The following is a 23,971-nucleotide window of genomic DNA, read 5'->3' on the forward strand; positions in this document are numbered from 1 at the left end:
TACTATATGTGAGATTTCACTGATATATTCACAAATGACACATGGTGGACTTTCCAGTCTCTTTAAACATAAATATTTTTAAAACTCTATATATGTTGTAAGTCAGTACTTTGTACTGCAGGCTCAAATTTTCAAATTTCAGAATATTTTCTGTTTAATAATACCAATATTTTTCTGCAAATTAAGCAAACTGATGATAAAAAAATCCTTTCAAAATTCAGGTCTCAGCTTCACTCACACAATACTAAATCCTCTGGTTAGTATTAACAGGCAATCTTAGAGGAAGAAGAAGGGCAAATATATTAGTTGCTGAGCGCATTAGTTATCTTATGTCTTAGAAAAAGAATCATATTTTCATTGTGATTCAATTATTTTTACCAATGCCTCCATCCTTCACGATTTCCCTACTTTTCTTGCCTGGGCGTCTTTCTTAGGTTTGACATTTTCCTGACTGGCTTTTCAAAGGGAAGAGAAGGGGCAGGGAAGGAGAGAAAAATCGGAAGCTGCTTTTGCCTCACTGTTTCCTAATCTTGAGGAAAATGTGGCCTATTTCAGAACCATCCAGGCAGAAAGGTGCATATTCAGCATATGTATTAAACAATATGTTCTTTTTTCCTTTGCATTTACACCATGTGTAAAAGCATAGATGTACTGAGGAATGATTGTACTAGGAGTGAGGAGGCCCACATTTCAATCTTGGCCCTGCTACAAACTCATTTTGTGACCTTGGACAAGTTACTGCTCTCTCTCACGCTCTCTCTCTCCCTCTCTGGGCCTCAATTTCTGCTAGGTAAGATAAGCGAGTTCTACTGGTTGATTTCTGAGATTCCTTCCAGCTTCAAAATGTATTGGTTCTTTGTGCTTCATAAATATTTGTTCATTGTTCTGATTAATGTTGATTCATTGAAGTCTGCACATATGAGATTATACAAGGGTATGGGACATGTTGATGAGCCCTGAACATAAAAGGGGTGAAACATTTTAAAAATTAAATAAATAAATAGCTAAAAAAGATATATATGCATCATTCCATTTATATAACATTCATGAAAGAATATAACTATAGAGATGGAGAACAGATTAGTGATTATCAGGGGTTTGGAATGGGGGAGAGGATTGGTATGGCTATAAAGGCATAACGTGAAAACACAGTTGAGTATCTTGATCATGGTGTTGGTTGCACCAGGCTACACATGATAAAACTGCCGAGAGCTACATACACACAAATGAGTGCATGCATAACTGGTGAGATCTAGAAAAGCTCTATGGAGCACACCAATGACATCTGTTCATTTTGATATTGTACTATAGTTGTAATAGATGTAGACACTGGGAGAGGATGAGAGAAGGGTGCCCAGGACTTCCTTGTACATTTCTTTGCGACCTCCTGTGAATCTATAATTATTTCAAAATAAAAACTTTTAAAAATTGGGGAAAAAGGGGTAATATAGAAAGATATGATTGTATTTTAAAACAAATTTGTATTTCTTTATAAAAGAAGTTTGAACAGTTTAGGTCAATGTCTTACCAATGATTTGGTGGTTGCTATTCCAAATAGGGACACAGAGAACAGATCTTATGTGAAAACCAGATATTTGGTCAGCCTAGGATATAAGAAAGAAGATAATTAAAGTTAAGTATTAACCAACCATTTCTAATTTACAGCTCACCATTCTTCATAACAGATATTTGAAAATAACTTTTAAAAGATGCATTGCAATGTGGAATATGACTCCCAGAGAGGAATCTAGACCCGGCATCGTGGGATGGAGAACATCTTCTTGACCAAAAGGGGAATGTGAAAGGAAATGAAATAAGCTTCAGTGGCAGAGAGATTCTAAAAGGAGCCGAGAGGTCACTCTGGTGGGCACTCTTATGCACAATATAGACAAAACTTTGTAGGTTCTAATGAATTGGACTAGCTAGCAGTAAATACCTGAAACTATCAAACTACAACCCAGAACCCTTGAATCTTGAAGACGATTGTATAAAAATGTAGCTTATGAGGGGTGACAATGTGATTGGGAAAGCCATATGGACCACACTCCCCTTTGTCCAGTGTATGGATAGATGAGTAGAAAAATGGGGGCAAAACAAAAACCAAAACAAAAACAAAAAAAACACCCAGTATTTTTTTTACTTTAATTGTTCTTTTTCACTTTAATTTTTATTCTTATTATTTTTGTGTGTGTGGTAATGAAAATGTTCAAAAATTAATTTTGGTAACGAATGCACAACTATATAATGGTGCTGTGAACAACTGAATGTATGCTTTGTATGACTGCATGGTATGTGAATATATTTCAATAAAAATGAAGTAAAAAAGGACACATTGTAATCTAATTTTTAACATATACATTAACCTCTTTTCATTTAAAATGTCACAATGCATATCTAAAGGAAATCAAGCAAAATACCCAAACCCACACTACCTCCCCCAATCCCTTCAGCTATAGAGAACTGGATATAAAATAATCTTGAAAACAATCAAACCCCCAGACAAGAATTCTGCCGACCATTTTTACTCTGAGTATTTTAAAGATTTTAATCAAACTAGCGGTCTCTATTTTTCTTTGATTGGATGTGCCTGATAGTACAAATGTTCAAGCCTATGATGCTGACATATGTATGTACATTTCTTTTAAACACTCTATATTTTTACTGTAACTAAGAAATAGAAACTACAAAAATGAGACAAATATAGAGGTACCAAGATCTTCTTTCTGAATCCTCATAGATTTTTCAGGAGATGATAGATTTAAAATATGAAGGCATAAATATCAGCATGAAACATCATTCAGTAACAAGCTCCACTTAATATTAAAAATAATAGTCCATATGTGAACTGTTGGATAGAACCTACTAACACAGAAAGGGTCTGAGTAAGTTAATATGACCTTGGTTTCCAGTGAGAAAGGTCAACCTGTTATCCCAGTACTATAGGAGAAAAAAAGGATATCAAGGTTTTGGATCATGGCTACTGAGCTAAAAAGATATTTAAAAATGTTCATTGTAGAAGAACTACATTTATAAAAATCTGAAATTTAAACTTAATTTACACTCCTAAGTTTTATATTTGGATATCTTTCCTTTATAGTTTTCTTCTTTGGTAATTAATTTTCCAGATGTTTTCTATTCTTGATTACCAGTATGTTAGTTTCTTTTTAAATACTTTTTGCATTTTCATTCAGGAAAGTGAAAAACTCATAAGTAAATAGCACAATGAATTTTCACATAGTGAGCATACTCATGTAGCCATCACCTAGATCAAAAAAAAAGGTTATCGTCACCCTAGAAGTCACTTCCATGTCCTTCCCTCCTCCCAATAGATTTATTTTTACACTGTATATAAACGGAATCATACAATATGTAGCACTTTGTGTCTGATTTTTTTCAGTTAGCACAATGTTTTCTTTAAATTTTTTTTTTTTAAATTAGAGAAGTCGTAGGTTTACAGAAAGGTCATATAAAAAATACAATGTTTCCGTATACCCCCCTATTGTTGACACTTTGTATTATTGTGGCACCTTTGTTACAATAGAAGAAAGAATATTAAAATGTTACTTTCAACTATAGTACATAGTTTACATTAGGTGTATTTTTCCCATATAACACTCTATTATTAAAACCTTGTAATAGTGTTGTACATCTGTTTTAATTCATGAAAGAACATTCTCATAGTTGTACTAGTCCAATATCCACAACAGGGTTCACTTCTAACTTTCCCTCTATTAACATACAGGACCCAAAACCTCCCCTTTCAACCATACTAACCAACATAATTCAATACTGTTAATTACATTAACAAGAATATGCTACCATCACCACTATCCATTTCCAAACATTTACAATCAGCCTAAATCATAATTCTACACAAATTAAGCATCAACTCCCCATTTTCTACCCCATTCTATTTCTTGGTAACCTATATTCTAGATTCTAACTCTATGAGTTTGTTTGCTATAATTAGTTCATATCAGGGAGATCATACCATATTTGTCTTTTTTTGTGTCTGACTTATTTCACTCAACATAATGTTCTCAAGGTTCATCCATGTTGTTGTATGCCTCAGGACTTCACTCCTTCTTATAGCTGAAAAATATTCCATCATATGTATACACCATATTTTGTTCAGCCAATCATCGGTTGATGGACACTTGGGTTGCTTCCATCTTTTGACAATTGTGAATAATGCTGCTATGAACATTGGCGTGCAAATAAATGTCTGTTCGAGTCCCTGCTTTCAGTTCTTCTAGGTATACATACCGAGTAGCAGGATTGCTGGATCATATGGCAATTCTATATTTTGCTTCCTAAGGAACTGCAAAACTGTCTTCCACAGCAGCTGCACCATTTTACATTCCCACCAGCAGTAAATAAGTGTTCCTATTTCTCCACGTCCTCTTCAATATTTGTAGTTTTCAGTCTTTTTAATAGAGGCCATTCTAGTGGGTGTGAAATGTTTCTTTGTGGCTTTGACTTGCATTTCTCTAACAGCTAGTGATTTTGAACATCTTCATGTGCCTTGTAGTCCTTTGTATTATAACCTTTTTGGAAAAATATCCAAGTATTTTGCCCATCTTTTAATTGAGTTATTTGTCTTTTTACTGTTGAGTTGTAGGATTTCTTTACACACTCTGGAAATTAAAACCTTATCAGATATGTGGTTTCCAAGTATTTTTTCCCATTGAGTAGTTTGCCTTTTCATTTTCTTGACAATGTCCTTTGAAACACAAGAGTTATTAATTTTGAGGAGGTCCAATTTATTAATTTTTCTTTCATTGCTTGTGCTTTGGGTATAAAGTCTAAGAAACCATTACCTACCACAAGATCTTGAAGATGCTTTCCTACATTTCTTCTAGGAGTTTTATGGTACTGATTCTTACATTTAGGTCTTGATTTGTTTTGAGTTAATTTTTGTGTAAGGTATGAGAGAGGCATCGCCAGTCATTCCTTTGCATATAGATATCCATTTCTCCCAGCACCATTTGTTGAAGAGAGTATTGTGTTCCAGTTGAGTAGACTTGGCAGCCTGGTCAAATATAAATTGGCCATAGATGTGAAGGTCTATTTCTGAACTCTCAATTTGATTCCATTGGTCATTATATCTATCTTTATGTCAGTACCATGTTGTTTTGACCACTGTAGCTTTGTAATATGCTTTAAAGTCATGAAGTGTGAGTCCTGACTTTAAAGGACTTAATTCTTCTTTTTCAAAATGTTTTTGGCTATTCAGGGTCCTTTACCCTTCCAAGTGAATTTGATAATTGACTTTTCCATTTCTGCAAGGCTGTTGGAATACTGATTGGGATTGCATTGAATCTGTAAGTCAATTTGGGTAGAAGTGACATTTTAATGATATTTAGTCATCCAATCATGCACATTTGATTTCTTAGGTCTTCTTTGATTTCTTTTAGCAATGTTTTGTAGTTTTCAGTATACAAGTCGTTTACATCCTTGGTTAAATTGATTCCTAGACATTTCATTCTTTTGCCTGTTATTGTAAATGGAATTTTTAAAATTTTCTCTTCAGACTGCTCATTAGTAGTGTATAGAAACACTGCAGATTTTTGCTTGTTGATCTCACATCCCACCTCTTTGCTGAACTTGTTTATTAGCCCTAGTAGCGTCACTGTAGATTTTTAAGGACTTTCTATATATAGGATCATATCATCTGCAAATAGTGGAGGTTTTATTTTCTTTCCAATTTGGATGCCCTTTCTTTCTTTTTCTTGCCTAACTACTTTAGTTAGAACTTATATACAAAATGATTTTTTGTATATAATGTGAGATGAGAGTCAAACTTCTCCTTCTTCTTCCTTTTTTTAATGGATAGCCAAAATCGACCCAGCACTATTTTTGGGAAAAAATACCTTTTCTCTACCATACTGCACTACCACCTTTGTCATTAATCACGTGTCCATATAAGTGTGGCTCTATTTCTTTACTCTCTATTCTATCCCACTGATCTATGTGTCTATTCTTATGCCAATTCTATACTGTCTTAAATACTATAATTTTATAATAAGTCTTGCCGTCTGATAGTGTAAATCCTTCAATTTTGTCCTCCTTCTTAAATACTGTCTTGGACATTTATGGCCCTTGGCATTTCTATATAAATTTTAGAATCAACTTGCCATTTACACACACACATGCATGAACACACAGATACATACACTATTGGGATTCTGATTAGGATTGCATTGACTCTACAGATCAGTTTGGGAGGTGGACTGACATCTTTGCAAAATTGAATCGTTCAATCCATAAACATCCATCAATTTCTTTGTTTTTCAAATTACTCTCAGCAAAGTTTTATAATTTTCTATGTAGAGGTATTAAACATAATTTGTTATATTTGTACATAGGTGTTTAAAAAGTTCATGTTATTACAATGGTATTATTTCATTTTCTAATGTTTTTAATTTGTGTATAGAGAGGTAATTGATTTTCTATATTGAACTTGTATCCATCAGTCTTGATAAATTCAATTATTAATTTTAATATGATACCTGTAGAATATTTTGGATTTTCTATACACATCATCATGCCATTTTATTCCTCAGTTCTTATGCCTTTTAATCATGTATTTTTCTGTTTCAGTTTATTAATATAGTGAATTACACTGATGATTTTTGAGAATTCTAATTTTAAAAAAATGAGTATTTAGCATTCATCCAGTGCCCTCTTGCAGCAGAAATTTATTTACCACCTCCTATGTACTAGATGCATTGCTGGGTATTGAAGCTAAAAAATAGAATTCAAATAGTCATGGCTCTTGAGGAGCTCATAATCCAGTAAAGATAGAAAGAGTTAAAATAAAATAGATGTGTCCAAGTAGAGAATGTTCAAAACACTGTAGAAAAGCCAGCAACTGACTTTGTTTAGAGAAATCAGGAACATTTTCAGACCCTTTAAACTGGGTCTTCAAAGATGACAATTACTGTGACAATGATGATAACATTTATTGGATGTTCACTATAAATCAGGTGCCCTGTACAGCATTATTTCATACACTTTTTAAACAACCCTATGAGGTAGGTACTTTTATCATCCTCTCTTATCAGATGAGAGTTAGAGAGATAAACTGCCTTGAATGAGGAGACATTGGTTCAAAGGAAGCCAGACAATAACAAACACATCCATCAAAGTTATCATCCAAAAGAAAAGAGTGGTTTTCTGCCTCTCCCTAAGGATGGAGTCTGAATTTCAGCAATGTCAGTGAGCATGAAGAGGAAGAATCAGATTTTACAGAGCTTCAAGGGTATAATCTATAGACTTGGGCTAACCACAGCATCACAAGAATGGTTTGACTGTTTTGTTTTGCTGAGGGAGAGACACACACTGTTGTCTGTGCTTGTGAGCCAACACTGAGAAGTAGAGCAATGTCTCTTCCAACTCCGGGACAACCATAGCCCCTGTCTAATCCAAAGCAGCTGAGGGAAGATGTCACAGAGGGCAGGAAGAAAGGGAGCATGCAGTGAGAGAGACAAAGAGACACAGTTCCAGAGCTAGATAAAAACAGGCTTTAGGCTATTCCCCATGAAAATAAATGAGTTTTGTTACACATCATTTTTAAATTATTGCAGTTCCCCAAAAGAATGCTTTATTCTGGGAAGGTTGGCGATAGGTGCTCCCCCATCCCTATGGATGATAACATTGAAGTTTCTAGTTTGACTAAAGGTGGCGGAGTTCCTTGAGGGAAGGAACAGGAAGCTTGAGGGAAACCAATACTGAGTTCAAGCTGACCACAATTACAATTGAGATGGCAACAGGAAATAAGGACAGGGCTGGAAATACTAATCTTGAGTCATCATCAGTACTCTGGTGTTAACTGAGTGAGTAAAAATACCAAGAGAGAACTTGTCCAACAAAAAGACAAAAACTACTAAGAACTAAACCTTGGGAAATACAATGTGTAGGGCTGAGAGAAAGTAGGGTCAGTGGCAGGGATGGAAAAGGACTCCAAATCTCAAGCTCTTAACCTCAAGGCTTTGTCTAATGTGTGAACACATAGCTATGACCTTCATATAAACAAATTTATCACTGTGTATCAGGAGACTGAAAAGTATAAATACCTTCTGAGCTATCAATTTCAAGTCTACAAATTTACCCTAAGATAATTATCAAAGTTATGCACAAAAATTTACATAAAAAGCTGTGGACCATAACATTATTGATGATGGTGATATATTAGAAATCATATGAATATTCAACTGGAGAGAGTAAGTTAAGTAAATCATGGCACATCCATACAATAGAATACTATGCATATTAAAATCATACTAAAGAAGACTGCTTATTGTCATGGAAAATGCCTAACACATCAAGTGATAATAGTTTATACAAATGTGTGGGTTTCTGTGGGTGTACTAATACATATTATATACACTGGAAAATGCTGGAAAAACTATATTCACAACAGTTCCCTTTGAGTTGTTTGCCTATGGGAGTCCTTAGTTATTTCCAATTAAAGATGTGTCTCCTTAAAGTGTTTGCCTAATCTGTGTTCTCACTGGGCCTTTTCAGCTAATGGATCTAATTAGAGATGGTTTAGCTTTTGGAGCCATCAAAACATACTTGCCATATGTACCAGCCTCTCAAAGGTAAGGAAATGTTAAATGAATTGGTGATAATGTAATACTATCCATTAATGTGCAATGTGTTTCCTTTCCCTAGAAATACATCTACAACTTTAACTGTAACCTGAAAGCAATACTTTAACTACCAAAGTTCAATCTATTGGTGACAAATTCTGGCACTAGGGTAAGCTGATGGAGGAGATGTCAGAGAGTCAGCCCCTTGATTTCCCTGAAATAACAATACAGATGCAGTTTCTTTTGGATTTACTTACCTGCACATAGGAGCAATACTAAAAACTACTAGGACACTGCCTACAAATTCCAGTGGGTCTCCCATTGCTCCTCACATTCCTGACAAAAGCACTCCTAAAACATAAAGTGATATTTGTGCTTATAGGTGAGGCATTGTCTCCACTGCCTATGTAGCACAATCTTACAACTGCAGGACCTATATTGTCTTCACCACCCACAGCCACCCCATTCTATATCTTAAGTCTTAATAATACTTTTCTCCCTGGCCTTCCCCTCCTGTCATCTGGAATTATGTTCACTGCTCAATCTTCCCTACCAAACCCTGTTCTCAGGAAAGGATCTCAAACTGACTTACACTAAGCATCAGTGACTTAGCAAGGTTTACCAATAACAGTAAATGCACTTCAGCAGATCCACAGAGCTTTATCCCTTAATGGTTTCAATTTTGCACATTTTCCTTTGTAATAGAACCATAACTGATAGACCAGAAGGTACCACAAAGAATAGGGAATGAACTGTCCTACAGGGCTATCAGTCAGCATCCAGATTGCAGGAGTGCTTCACTACGAAGATCTGACAGGTGAAATGGGCTTTAATGTTTTAAGGCAGAGGATCTCAGAGCCTCAAGCCCCATTACCCTTAAGTGCTACATGAAGAGGGTAAGTACTATTGAGTTGTCTACAAAGCTTTTTAAAAAAAGCCAGAAAGAACTTCATATGAAAGAACTGCATGGGACAGAATAGCTACAGAGGACAGTCATGACACCTTAGCTTTAACTGTGTAACTAGGTGCCAGAGGGTCTCCCATTGCTCCAGAATTTGTAACAAATACCTGGATCACCAAATCCCCGCATCCAAAAGTCCTGCCCTACTTTTTAATTTTCTGCCATTTTTCTCACTGAAACTTTCCCATTTAAGTAAGGAGTACAAGTGTTTATTCCTATTGCAAGTAAAAAACAAAATCTACATATGATAGCTCTGAAAATCCTTTCCATAACTATACAAATGGAAATACTAAATGAAGCAAAAGACTATAATACCTTTTATTGACTAAATAATGGCTTGTTTTGCATTAGTGTATTTGTTTTGATGTGTTGTTTTGAATCTAACATGAAAAGAACGGCAGACAGCTTCACAGATGATGTACTAGAGTGCACCTAATTATTGAGAATTGAATTCATTAGCACAATGTCAACTAAAGCAGGGCCAGAATAATTGTTTTATGGCAAAGATATTTGTAGACTATGCACTCCAAGAAGCCACCTAATACAATGGCAGGTCAATCTGCAAATTTGCAAATACAGTTTATGTACCTGCTGTTGGGCCAGTCTTAAAGACAAAATTCTTAGAATACAATCCAAGCAACCCTCCATACAGGCAAATGCAACAGATTAGGATCCATTTACATTTCCCAAATGTACAGCAAGGTAAGTTAATCTGCTTAGACCTTGCATTATTTCAATCCTGGTTTTGCGTAATCGTTTATAGTTTCAGAGGGCTCACAATATCTTGGTGAAATATAATTTCACGTAATATGTACAATGGGTGTAAAAATTTTAAATATCTTTATAATTCTGCTTGATTATAAAAATAATATAAATACTTGTGAATGATTTAAAGCAAAAAAAATCAAAAGTTCTAATCTTGCCATCTCTATAGATGGCAACTATTAACAGTTTGGTATAAGTACTTCTTGACCTTTTTCCCACAATATATAACATATTATTCATTAATATACAATATATTCAATAATATATAATGTATTTGTAAATAATACGTAGATAATATAGTCAAAAATATTGAACAATATTCAACTATAATGCCTTTTATGTACTAAACACTGTTCTAGTTGCTGCGGATAGATCAGCACAGCATGGCCAGCACTTTGATTTCAGCTTGTGAGACCCTGATCCCATGCCATGTCTAGAACTGTGTCCTACAGAAACTTCAAGATCATAAATGGGCATTGTTTTAAGCTGTTAAGTTTGCGTTAGTTTGTTACTCAGCAATAGAAAACTGATATATAGTCTTTCATTGTCTTCAGAGACAAGCAAAAACACCCCCTTCCCAAGGAGCAAACAACTGATAAAACTAAAAAGTCCACTAACATGATAACCCATGAATATGAGGGAGAGTCAATTATATTTAGTAGATCTTTTCTGTCTTCCATTCTTTTTAAGAGTCACATTGAGTGTCTTACAACAGAACAAACACATAGTGACCTTCATAAGGTTGCAGAACTTAAAGCTTAGAAACTTGGTTTTGGCTCTGTGACTATCTTATGCCATTCTGTCATAATTCCTCCCCCTCCCCCATAAACCAAGGGATTTGGCTTTAAATCAATGCACACTATCAAGCTCAGCAGGTGTCACTCTTATGAGTCAGCTCATGCAGGCAGACAGAGGGCAAATAATCACTATGGCTTGCCTGCTAAATCTGCTCTGTTCACCACAAGGGGGAAACTCCATTAAATATGTAATACAATCATAAAGAGAATACCCAGCAGGTGGCCAACTATGATTACTTGCCCCATAACCCTCTCAGCAAGGGCCTGACAGCACCTGGGATGGAGTTTATGTCATATTAAAGATTTTTTTTTTGTAACTTATATCAAAGGGAAGACCAACACTTGCAAAAGTGAGATTTCAAAATAAGGGTCATTCTCTTGCTTCATATCTTTGGGCAGAATTTCTGAGGACTTCCCAGCAGTTATTACTTGGTGGAAAGGACACTGAAATTGGAAATCTTGTTTACCTACACACTTTAACCATATACCAAAGCAATCCTTAATAGAGTAAATTATCTATTATTAACAGAAAATAGCCGCTGGCATAAGGAACCCCCAAATTTACAACATACTATATTAGTCCAAATTGGAGAAGAAATTACAAAAAGCACATGAGTGGATGTATTGGGGTTGGCACCAGCGGACAGAGATCTCAAGAATCCACAAGATGGTCTATTGGTCTACTGGCAGTTCATTCATAATGTGCTGCTGAACAATTCCATTTAACTGCAACATAGACACAATAATAAAAGCTACCATTTATTGAGCATCTACTATGTGTTAGGTACTGGGCCAGATGCTTTACACCCATTATCTCATTGAATAGTTATAATACTTACAGTCACTAGGCAGGGGTAATAATATCCCCGCTTTTCAGATCAGGAAAGTAAGGCTCAAAGAGGTTGATTTGTCCAGGCTCTTACAACCTATAATTGATGGGGCTTGGGTTGGAATCCAAATTTATAATCCAGGCTCATTCCTTCACATCCAGCTACCTCCCAGTCTTGCTACAGGTCCCTAGGACAACAACTTCACTGAGGCCTCACTCTCTGCAATAAGAATCACTAGACTGTCTCCTAAAGTAGTTGAAACTTATGACGCATCTTAGCTATAACGGTGATGAATATAACTGGGAATCACTAACTGGTCACCATACCCATTTCCCCTTCCTAAGTACCTCACTAGGGTACATTTCTTAGCCTCCCTTATAGCCAGGAGTAGCCAAGTGTCTGGGGTAGAGCTAATGCAATGAGAGTAGAATTGATGTTACCATTTCCAGGCCTAGCCCACAAAACCTTCTGTGCCCAAACCTCCATTCTCTCTTCCCTCATCTGCCTCCTGGGTGTCAATGCCCTTGACTCTGGGGAATTTGCATGAAGAAGATAGAGCCTCCATCAACCTAGGTCTTTGAATGACTTCACTGAGTAGGGAACGACCCCACCCCTATCCCACTGCCACTATCAAGAACAATCTTTTGGGGCTTAACATGAGCAAAAATGACTTCTATTATATTAACCACAGAGGTTTTGGAGACTGTTGCTTTAACAAATATGGTAGTATGAATGTAGGCATCAGTGCTGTGTTGGAAACGTACAAGTGTAACTGGCTTTTGGTTATATATTTAAGGATTCTGAGTTACTGAATAGTGTAGCCAGACCCTGAAATCCAATCATCCACAATGTGCCTAGGTAACCTGGCCCCTGCATGCCTACTGACTCTTGTGAAGAGCCTGTCTACAACCCTCTGGCCTCTATAAGGGAGGGCCTGCTGGCCATCTCCCCAGGACAGCCCACAGCCACAGGATGTGCATCCAGCCCTTGCCATCTTTGCAGCTGACACATGTTATTGCTCTGCCTGTAACCAGAGAAAGAAAGACCCGACTTTTTTTGAAGACTTACAGATTATCAGATTAGTACCTCCATCCCTTCTTTACTGTTAGCAAACAATCACCCTTCTCTCCCTCTTTGGCTAGAGACCTTCCTCATCCTTGCCCACCGTGTCTCTGGAGGAAGGGGACATTAAAGCTGGCTCATGTTTAATCCAAGATCTGTTGGTCTGCAGCTCTGTGTAAAGACCCCTTCATTTAGAAAAAATGGACCAGCTACTATCATCCCCTCTGGTACTGAAAAATAGTCCTCAATCAGACTAATGCCTTCACCTAATATCTATACAGGACTGCACAGTTTACAAGATGTTTATACATGACTTTATATATTACAAATTAAGCAGTATAAATAAGGCTATTCAGGTAGTGATTAGAACAGACAGGAAAAAAAAGCAGGTCTGTGGGCCATAAGTTCATGCTATCTGTGTGGTGAGAGAGAAAGGGAGCAACGTCTCCTGCCCAGCAGCCCCTCAGCAGCTTGTGCCTACTCTCAGAGAGAGGGCATTGAATTAGGAATCAGAAGGTCCAGAGTCTGTTCTTTGCTCTACCTCCAGGTAGCCATATGGCCTTAGGCAGGGCACTTCAGCTCTAAGAACTCTCTAAGATTTCTATTAACTAAAAATTGATGTATCTATAGTATGAAACTTCGGAATAGACCAATCCATTTTTGGGTGTTCTCTCAAGATCACTGCACTACCTGATGAATTGGAGTCCTTCTTCAGGCTCCGGAAAGAGAAGTCAGGTTGCCAGAATCAGCCACTGAACCACTGAGAAATTCAGAACAGATACCAGTGCTCAGAATAGTGTTTCTGGCGAATTTAAATGCATGGTAGAATTAGGTTCAGAAATTCTGTAGGAAAATAGGAACTGCTTTGAAAAAGATTCCCCACGCAAATTATCTTTCTTGCCAACCATCCTCAAACTATTCAGGGAAGTCAGTGCAGAGAACAAAAAAGCAACAATTTTTCTCAGTGGAGACAACAATTAGTAATTGATGCCGTTTTTTTGTTGCTTCCTTGTATTCTACCTTTGATAAATAACAACTCAGGTATGATTACTGGGAAAAAAAATATGAACCCATGTACCAGAATAAAGAAAAGAGAACTCAAACATTTCCAGGACAAAATACAGTTCCTCTAAAAGGTGTCCTCTTATCTCTAGAATGATTCTAGAATCACTTTTAGTGGGGGGATGAAAGGGTGACAATTTCATTTTTGGTCATAATATTCTTTTATCTTGAGGGAAATACTTAATACTTCAGTGATAGAAGTTATCTAAGGTGGTTAAGACTTTATCTTATGATTTACACCATCTTACAGGAGGCTTTGTGGGGACAAGGTTCAAGCCTCTTGGCCTCTTGGGGGAGGGCAGTGGCTGTCCTCTGTAGTCTGTTTCTGAGGCAAAATGTACTTGAGGATGGAGGAAGCCTAAGCAGATACATAATTGTGCTTACCCTGCTGTGCCACATAACACATACACACACACACACACACCCCACACAACAAATACACACATACATTTGTAGGACATATGTGTTTAGACAGAATTCTCTCCTTCCCCCTCTCTCCCTCCCTCCCTCACTTCTCTATCTGCATTGGTTAATTCTTTTCCAAATATTTTTTTTCTCAGCATGAGAAGAGAAACTTAAGGTAATTTTAAATCACAGGACCAAGCAAAGCGAAGATATAAAAATAATGGTACAATGTGTGCTCAGATTTGCATCGAAAATCCAGTGTTAGCTTGTGGCAGACTGAAAGCATTTGGGGGAAGGGCCAAGAAGTAATGATGGTCTAGGTACATACTTCATTTTCATCATAGGGAAGAAAATGATTTCACTAAATGTCACTGCTTAACCTACCACAGTTTACTGTCTTCAGATATTGTTGCTTCTAACCACTGCATCAGGACAGGAACTTTTTATGCCCAATTCCGCAGAAATAACTGCTGCCCTTTGTGCTTGAGAGTCCACATTGTTCTTTTTATAGGTCAGCAAAACAGGCTGCCTTATTGAAATGTTATGTAAGTGTGTAAAAGTGTAAAATGGTTGCATCATTAATCAGGAAGGGATATTGTAAGAGTCTGGTGGTAGACATAGGCATATAAGTTCACCAAATTGTATTAGCAAGAAGTATTCTTGAGACATTAATTGTGCTTGCTAAACGTGCTATTCTCTAAGGAAAAAAAAAGCAGGGATTAGGCAAGAATTTTTCATTACCTGATGAAGGTAAAGATGCATATAACCTATAACCCAGCATGTTACCCTCCTAGGTATAGACTCTAGAAAACCTCTTGCATGTGTGCACTGAGACACATGTACAAGAATGTCCTTGGCAGTTATATATGAAACAGCCAAACGCTGAAAACAATCCAAATTGTTTTCCAACAACACTATAGTGGATAAATAAAGTAAAGTTTATTTATACAATGGAATATTTTGCAGCAGTGAAAATAAATGAATGAATTTCATGTATGTGTAATTCAGGAACATAATGTTGAGTGAAAAGAACACCCACAGAAGAATACTTACAGTATAATTCAATTTATATAAAGTCCAGAAATATGCAAAATATAATAATATATTATTTAGGGGTTGAAACATATGTGATGAAATGATGTAGAAAAGCAAAGGAATGATGAGTTCAAAATTCAGGATAGTGGTTACCTCTGTGAGAGAAAGAAAGGAGGTGGGATTAGGGAAGGGTTCAAGGGTTCAAATTAATGACCATGTTCTTTTCCTTAAATGGGGTGATGGCTACATAGGCACACACTTCATCACATTTTGTTACAGATTTATGAACCAATTTTTTAAAAAGCAATGGTGTAATGTGTTGACTCCTCCAGAATTTGCCTCTTTTTATGGTCTGAAGCTAAGAGTTGAATAACAGTAACTCATACTAAATTTAGCACTTTAATTTGAGCTGGAAAAGAACCATCATCCCTTGACATCTAATCAAATATGTTGACTTAGTAACAATGAATTAGCAATTAATGATTTTCTTTTTCAGTGTAGCAAGCATTTCAGTTTATTCATCATTAATGATATAATAGCAGAATACTGAGAGCATTTCTCGATGACGTTATATGTATAGAAATTTGTTCTTTGGTATTCTCTCTTTTAAAAAAATCTAGGAAGAACGACACATAGCAAAAGACAAAACTCCATAAAATTAGTCCTAACCCAATCACAATGCCATAGTATACAAATATTGACAAGTGGAAACCATTTTCACCATGCTAATCACAGAAGCAAGGTGGAGTTCTTCCTTACAGGAGGAGAATTACAAAGACATTGGATTGTGTACTTTCACCAGGAAGGTAACTCAGAGTTCAGACTTAATGTACAGAACTGAAGAGTGCTAGAGGGGGTCAGCGTTAAGATGGCTAGGGGAGCACAGCAGAGAGGGGCCCAACCCAGACTGGGAGTTCCTGAAAGGATTTCCAAGATACGAGAGTCTAAGCTGAGACCTGAAGAAGGAGTAAGAAACACACACAGGGGATGTAGCCTGAGGGAAGAGTTTTAGGCAGCTAGAGAGAGATGATGAGTTTTGGGAATTTAAAATTTTCTTGCAGAGATCTGTAAAGATGAAATTATAAATTAGACTTAGATTGGGCCACCCACCACCCCACTGTGCAAAGTCAGGTCCCACCCCAGGCAATGGAGGCAGCACAGGCCAGGATTAAGAGTAAGGGCTGCAGAATCACTGTCTACCTAGAGAGTCATGGTTCAGCTCTCAATATTTATAAAATGGGGATGATGACACTTACCAGAGGTAAACAGATAATATGTTCAGTTGTCATTATTACACATCTATCCTCTGTACTGTAGTTACTATAATCTCTCTAAAAGATAATTCCTGCTTCTCCCTCATTTAAAACTCAACAACTGGTTCCCCATTGCCCAGGATAAATACTCAAACCCCCTAACACAGCTTTCAAAGTGTTGGTGCTCTAGACCCTGCCTCCCTCTCCAGCCTCCTCTAGCATGGCCCTTCAGCCACATTAAACTAATCTTAGTTCCCCAACTTCTCTCAGGCTTGCCTGGAAGTCATGTCTTCCCACTCTTCTTCACCAAGAAAACTCCCGTTTCTCTTCAGATCTCAGCTTGGCAATTAAAAATAGGAAACATTGAATTTTTAAAATTTAAATATCTCTATCTTTACCTATCTATATATCCATCTATCCATAGAGAGATTTTACGTTTATGTGAATTTATCTACATGATACTCTATCCTACCTTAGAATTTAAACTTCTGCAAGTCATAATCTATATTGTTTTAATATATTCTGTATATCAGCACAGTGTTCTTACATAGTTAACATTAAACAATGGCACCAACCAATTTATTGTTTCTTGGGAGCAATTTTTTAATACTTGTTCTATGATCCATAGAGAAATAACTATTATATATACATTGTTATTATCAAATATTTCATAGTTTAATATAAAATGTTCCCAATCATGAAACAGCATCAGACTAAGGATAGGCATTTTGCCACAAATCAGGATAGAGATAGGAATTTTCCTAACTTTCAGTCAGTGGTAGGCAATGCCAAAAATCTGATCATAAGGAAAGGACGTAAAAGAATTGCTGGTAAACTCAGGGCTTATGCCCTGATGGTGTGCCTTTTTTGCTTCAAACAGCACCCTGTCTGCTATTGCGGACCATCAAGAGTATGACAATGTGCCTTCAGAAACCAAAGAACCTCTTACCTCCGCATCAAAGCGAGGGTCCTGGTAGGCGTCACTGATGTTCACTGGAAGGCCTGTGGAAGCAACCAGCTCAGCAACGCTGTTATTGATTAGCCAGTCGGAGTATGACGTTTTCTCCATGCTTTCTTTGAAACTGCCAGAACGCCAAGGCAAGCAGTAAGCAAAAAAAGAAAAAGCAAACTTCATAAAAATATACTAATTGCAGGATTATCTGTCTTCATTAAGAAGGGATAAGTGACTTTGGTCACAGAATAGTAGCAAGGCAATTATCAGCAGCTACTTCAAAAAAACTTACCTTCTATATGTAAAATAATAACATACATAGGTAGAGATGAAAGATTCTCTATGATCCACAGAGCCACTCTAGGTTGTACTTAGGCCTCAAAACAGGCAGATAAAAAGTAGATACTAGGTAATGACCAAAATTAATAATAGGATACCAGTGAGTGAATGGTCTAATGAAATTCCCCGGCCTCCTCAGCCACCCTTTTAAGTGAACAAACTAGATGTTTGCCACCAGGAAAAATTAAACCCAAGAATAGGGAAAGATCAAGAAACAAACTGAGAAATTAAAAAATCCTAAACACAGCAAAACAAGCATGTGTAGGTTATGTGTAATTTTAGTAACTCTGTAATTATTTTTGAAGTCTAAGAGTATATTTCTTAACAAAGGTACATTTTCTGTTACACACAGAATTACTACATGATCCAGAAATTCGATTCCTAGGCATACACCCAAAGAAGTGAAAACAGGGACTCAAAAAGATACCCATACACCAGTGTTCATAGCAGCATTGTTCACATTGGCCAAAAGGTAGAAACAATCCAAGTACCCAATGACAGACAAATGGATAAACAAAATGTGGTATAGCCATGCAATGTAGTATTATTTCGCCATAAAAAAGGAGCAAAGTTCTGATACATGTTATAACATGGCTGAACCTTGAAAACATTATGTTAAGTGAAATAAGCCAGATACAAAAGGACACATACTGTATGATTCCACTTATAGAAAGTATCTAGAATAGGCAAATTCATAGAGACAGAAAATAGATTAGAGGTCACCAGGGGCTGGGGAAAAGAGGGTATGGAGAGTTGCTGCTAATTGAGTACAGAGTTTCTAACGGGGGTGATGAAAAGTTTTGTTAATGTAAAGCAGTGACGGTAGCACAACATTATGAATGTAATTAATGCCACTGAATTGTACACTAAAAAATGGTTAAAATGGTACATTTTAAGTTATGCATATCTTACCATAATAAAAAGGGAGGGTGCATATTTCCTACTTACAAAATCTCACTTAAAAGTCTGGTTTAACTCAACGGATCCCTAACATTAAGAATTTGAATTATATACATATTTGATGTGAGCAAGGAATTTTATGTTAACTGATTTCATGAACTTTCCCTTGTTACTACATTCACTATAAATTTCATATCAAACTTACAAAAATGCTGTAAGAACTAGTAAGAGTGCCTCCTCCCTCCTTTCTATCTTTTCTTCCAGAGGGCAGAGCCAGGAGCTGTGGTGCAAAACTGAGTACTGTAAAGATTAACATTCTCAAGGAAAACTTGCTTGGAGAATGTTAGATTTCTAGCTTGGCAGGTGATAACCGAAAGTATGTGAATGAAAGTAAATTAGGGCAATGTTTTCCAAATTACAGTCTGTGGAATCCCAGGTTCCAAGGAATGTTACTAACTGTACTACAGCATAATCACAATAACTCTATTGGCTTTTAATCTAGAACATATTATATGTAAGCAAAATGCTAAGCATACATGCATAGTTGCTATTATGCAATATTATGCCTGTATGAAATTGTGCTATCCTGATAATGGTGGGAGCTGGCATGTCAGATGCATGAATGAGTGGGCAGTATAGACATCTACCAATACTCCCATATCTCATCCATAATAATTGCTGTTCTGTGTCTTATAAGTTCAGCACATATTTGTGATGTTCTTCACCCCTTACTGCATAATTAAACATTAATAGTATATAAACTTATTCTCTATGTATCTCTAGATGGAAAAATGGAAATTTTAACAAAAAGCTGACTCTTGCAGTTCTTAGATGGTGGCCAAATCAAACAGGCAAAAAAGATGGAGTACTTTAAAAATAACAAGAAACTTTTATTTTCTAAAACAAATAAACCAACAAAAAAAGTCCATGTTTTATTTTATCTTTGCTATTTTATAACTGTGAGAAATGAAATTTATGTTCTGCTGCAGTGAAAGCAAATATAGGAAGAAACATGATTTGCACCTGATGTAAGGATCCAACATGTTATCATTTCTACGTTTAAAACGTACTATGGAACTGGAGGCGGGGCAAGATGGCAGACTGGTGAGCTGTATGTTTTAGTTACTCCTCCAGGAAAGTAGGTAGAAAGCCAGGAACTGCGTGGACTGGACACCACAGAGCAATCTGACTTTGGGCATACTTCATACAACACTCATGAAAACGTGGAACTGCTGAGATCACCGAAATCTGTAAGTTTTTGCGGCCAGGGGACCCGCGCCCCTCCCTGCCAGGCTCAGTACCGTGGGAGGAGGGGCTGTCAGCTCCGGGAAGGAGAAGGGAGAACTGCAGTGGCAGCCCTTATCGGAAAATCATTCTGCTGATCCAAACTCCAACCACAGATAGACGGAGACCAGACACCAGAGAATCTGAGAGCAGCCAGCCCAGCAGAGAGGAGACAGGCATAGAAAAAAAACAACACGAAAAACTCCAAAATAAAAGCGGAGGATTTTTGGAGTTCTGGTGAACATAGAAAGGGGAAGGGCAGAGCTCAGGCCCGAGCTCAGGCCCTGAGGCGCATATGCAAATCCCGAAGAAAAGCTGATCTCTCTGCCCTGTGGACCTTTCCTTAATGGCCCTGGTTGCTTTGTCTCTTAGCATTTCAATAACCCATTAGATCTCTGAGGAGGGCCCTTTTTTTTTTTTTTTCTTTTTTTTAATCCTTTTTTCTTTTTCTAAAACAATTACTCTAAGAAGCCCAATACAGAAAGCTTCAAAGACTTGCAATTTGGGCAAGTCAAGTCAAGAGCAGAACTAGGAGAGCTCTGAGACAAAACGCAATAATCCAGTGGCTGAGAAAATTCACTAAACACCACAACTTCCCAAGAAAAGGGGGGTGTCCGCTCACAGCCATCATCCTGGTGGACAGGAAACACTCCTGCCCATCGCCAGCCCCATAGCCCAGAACTGCCCCAGACAACCCAGTGTGACGGAAGTGCTTCAAATAACAGGCACACACCACAAAACTGGGCATGGACATTAACCTTCCCTGCAACCTCAGCTGATTGTCCCAGAGTTGGGAAGGTAGAGCAGTGTGAATTAACAAAGCCCCATTCAGCCATCATTTCAGCAGACTGGGAGCCTCCCTACACAGCCCAGCAGCCCAGAACTGCCCTGGGGGGACGGCACTCACCTGTGACATAGCACAGTCATCCCTCAACAGAGGACCCGGGGTGCACGGCCTGGAAGAGGGGCCCACTTGCAAGTCTCAGGAGCCATACGCCAATACCAAGGACTTGTGGGTCAGTGGCAGAGACAAACTGTGGCAGGACTGAACTGAAGGATTAGACTATTGCAGCAGCTTTAAAACTCTAGGATCACCAGGGAGATTTGATTGTTAGAGCCACCCCCCCTCCCTGACTGCCCAGAAACACGCCCCATATACAGGGCAGGCAACACCAACTACACACGCAAGCTTGGTACACCAATTGGACCCCACAAGACTCACTCCCCCACTCACCAAAAAGGCTAAGCAGGGGAGAACTGGCTTGTGGAGAACAGGTAGCTCGTGGACGCCACCTGCTGGTTAGTTAGAGAAAGTGTACTCCACGAAGTTGTAGATCTGATAAATCAGAGATAAGGACTTCAATTGGTCTACACATCCTAAAAGAACCCTATCAAGTTCAGCAAATGCCACGAGGCCAAAAACAACAGAAAATTATAAAGCATATGAAAAAACCAGACGATATGGATAACCCAAGCCCAAGCACCCAAATCAAAAGACCAGAAGAGACACAGCACCTAGAGCAGCTACTCAAAGAACTAAAGATGAACAATGAGACCCTAGTACGGGATACAAAGGAAATCAAGAAGACCCTAGAAGAGCATAAAGAAGACATTGCAAGACTAAATAAAAAAATGGATGATCTTATGGAAATTAAAGAAACTGTTGACCAAATTAAAAAGATTCTGGACACTCATAGTACAAGACTAGAGGAAGCTGAACAACGAATCAGTGACCTGGAAGATGACAGAATGGAAAATGAAAGCATAAAAGAAAGAATGGGGAAAAAAATTGAAAAAATTGAAATGGACCTCAGGGATATGATAGATAATATGAAACGTCCAAATATAAGACTCATTGGTGTCCCAGAAGGGGAAGAAAAGGGTAAAGGTCTAGGAAGAGTATTCAAAGAAATTGTTGGGGAAAACTTCCCAAATCTTCTAAACAACATAAATACACAAATCATAAATGCTCAGAGAACTCCAAATAGAATAAATCCAAATAAACCCACTCCGAGACATATACTGATCACACTGTCAAACACAGAAGAGAAGGAGCAAGTTCTGAAAGCAGCAAGAGAAAAGCAGTTCACCACATACAAAGGAAACAGCATAAGACTAAGTAGTGATTACTCAGCAGCCACCATGGAGGCGAGAAGGCAGTGGCACGATATATTTAAAATTCTGAGTGAGAAAAATTTCCAACCAAGAATACTTTATCCAGCAAAGCTTTCCTTCAAATTTGAGGGAGAGCTTAAATTTTTCACAGACAAACAAATGCTGAGAGAATTTGCTAACAAGAGACCTGCCCTACTGGAGATACTAAAGGGAGCCCTACAGACAGAGAAACAAAGACAGGACAGAGAGACTTGAAGAAAGGTTCAGTACTAAAGAGATTCGGTATGGGTACAATAAAGGATATTAATAGAGAGAGGGGAAAAATATGACAAACATAAACCAAAGGATAAGATGGCTGATTCAAGAAATGCCTTCACGGTTATAATGTTGAATGTAAATGGATTAAACTCCCCAATTAAAAGATATAGATTCGCAGAATGGATCAAAAAAAATGAACCATCAATATGTTGCATACAAGAGACTCATCTTAGACACAGGGACACAAAGAAACTGAAAGTGAAAGGATGGAAAAAAATATTTCATGCAAGCTACAGCCAAAAGAAAGCAGGTGTAGCAATATTAATCTCAGATAAAATAGACTTCAAATGCAGGGATGTTTTGAGAGACAAAGAAGGCCACTATATACTAATAAAAGGGGCAATTCAGCAAGAAGAAATAACAATCGTAAATGTCTATGCACCCAATCAAGGCGCCACAAAATACATGAGAGAAACACTGGAAAAACTAAAGGAAGCAATTGATGTTTCCACAATAATTGTGGGAGACTTCAACACATCACTCTCTCCTATAGATAGATCAACCAGACAGAAGACCAATAAGGAAATTGAAAACCTAAACAATCTGATAAATGAATTAGATTTAACAGACATATACAGGACATTACATCCCAAATCACCAGGATACACATAGTTTTCTAGTGCTCATGGAACTTTCTCCAGAATAGATCATATGCTGGGACATAAAACAAGCCTCAATAAATTTAAAAAGATTGAAATTATTCAAAGCACATTCTCTGACCACAATGGAATACAATTAGAAGTCAATAACCATCAGAGACTTAGAAAATTCACAAATACCTGGAGGTTAAACAACACACTCCTAAACAATCAGTGGGTTAAAGAAGAAATAGCAAGAGAAATTGCTAAATATATAGAGACGAATGAAAATGAGAACACAACATACCAAAACCTATGGGATGCAGCAAAAGCAGTGCTAAGGGGGAAATTTATAGCACTAAACACATATATTAAAAAGGAAGAAAGAGCCAGAATCAAAGAACTAATGGATCAACTGAAGAAGCTAGAAAATGAACAGCAAACCAATCCTAAACCAAGTACAAGAAAATAAATAACAAGGATTAAAGCAGAAATAAAGGACATAGAGAACAAAAAAACAATAGAGAGGATAAATATCACCAAAAGTTGGTTCTTTGAGAAGATCAACAAGATTGACAAGCCCCTAGCTAGACTGACAAAATCAAAAAGAGAGAAGACCCATATAAACAAAATAATGAATGAAAAAGGTGACATAACTGCAGATCCTGAAGAAATTAAAAAAATTATAAGAGGATACTATGAACAACTGTATGGCAAC

At 37.3% G+C, this 23,971-nt stretch overlaps 1 protein-coding gene across 1 annotated transcript in view; it reads right to left on the reverse strand.

Annotated features, from left to right (window-relative positions):
• Positions 1–23,971, reverse strand: part of PDE11A (phosphodiesterase 11A) — a 457,660-nt gene that overhangs the window by 189,222 nt on the left and 244,467 nt on the right. Inside the window, exons 6-7 of the mRNA XM_037848985.1 lie at positions 17,717–17,849; positions 1,529–1,604 (exon numbers count right to left, since the gene is read on the reverse strand). Of these exons, the coding sequence (XP_037704913.1) occupies positions 1,529–1,604; positions 17,717–17,849 (209 nt within the window). The remainder of the gene's footprint in view (positions 1–1,528; positions 1,605–17,716; positions 17,850–23,971) is intronic.

Source organism: Choloepus didactylus, chromosome 9 (genome assembly GCF_015220235.1).
Source record: "Choloepus didactylus isolate mChoDid1 chromosome 9, mChoDid1.pri, whole genome shotgun sequence".
Lineage (NCBI taxonomy): Eukaryota > Metazoa > Chordata > Mammalia > Pilosa > Megalonychidae > Choloepus > Choloepus didactylus.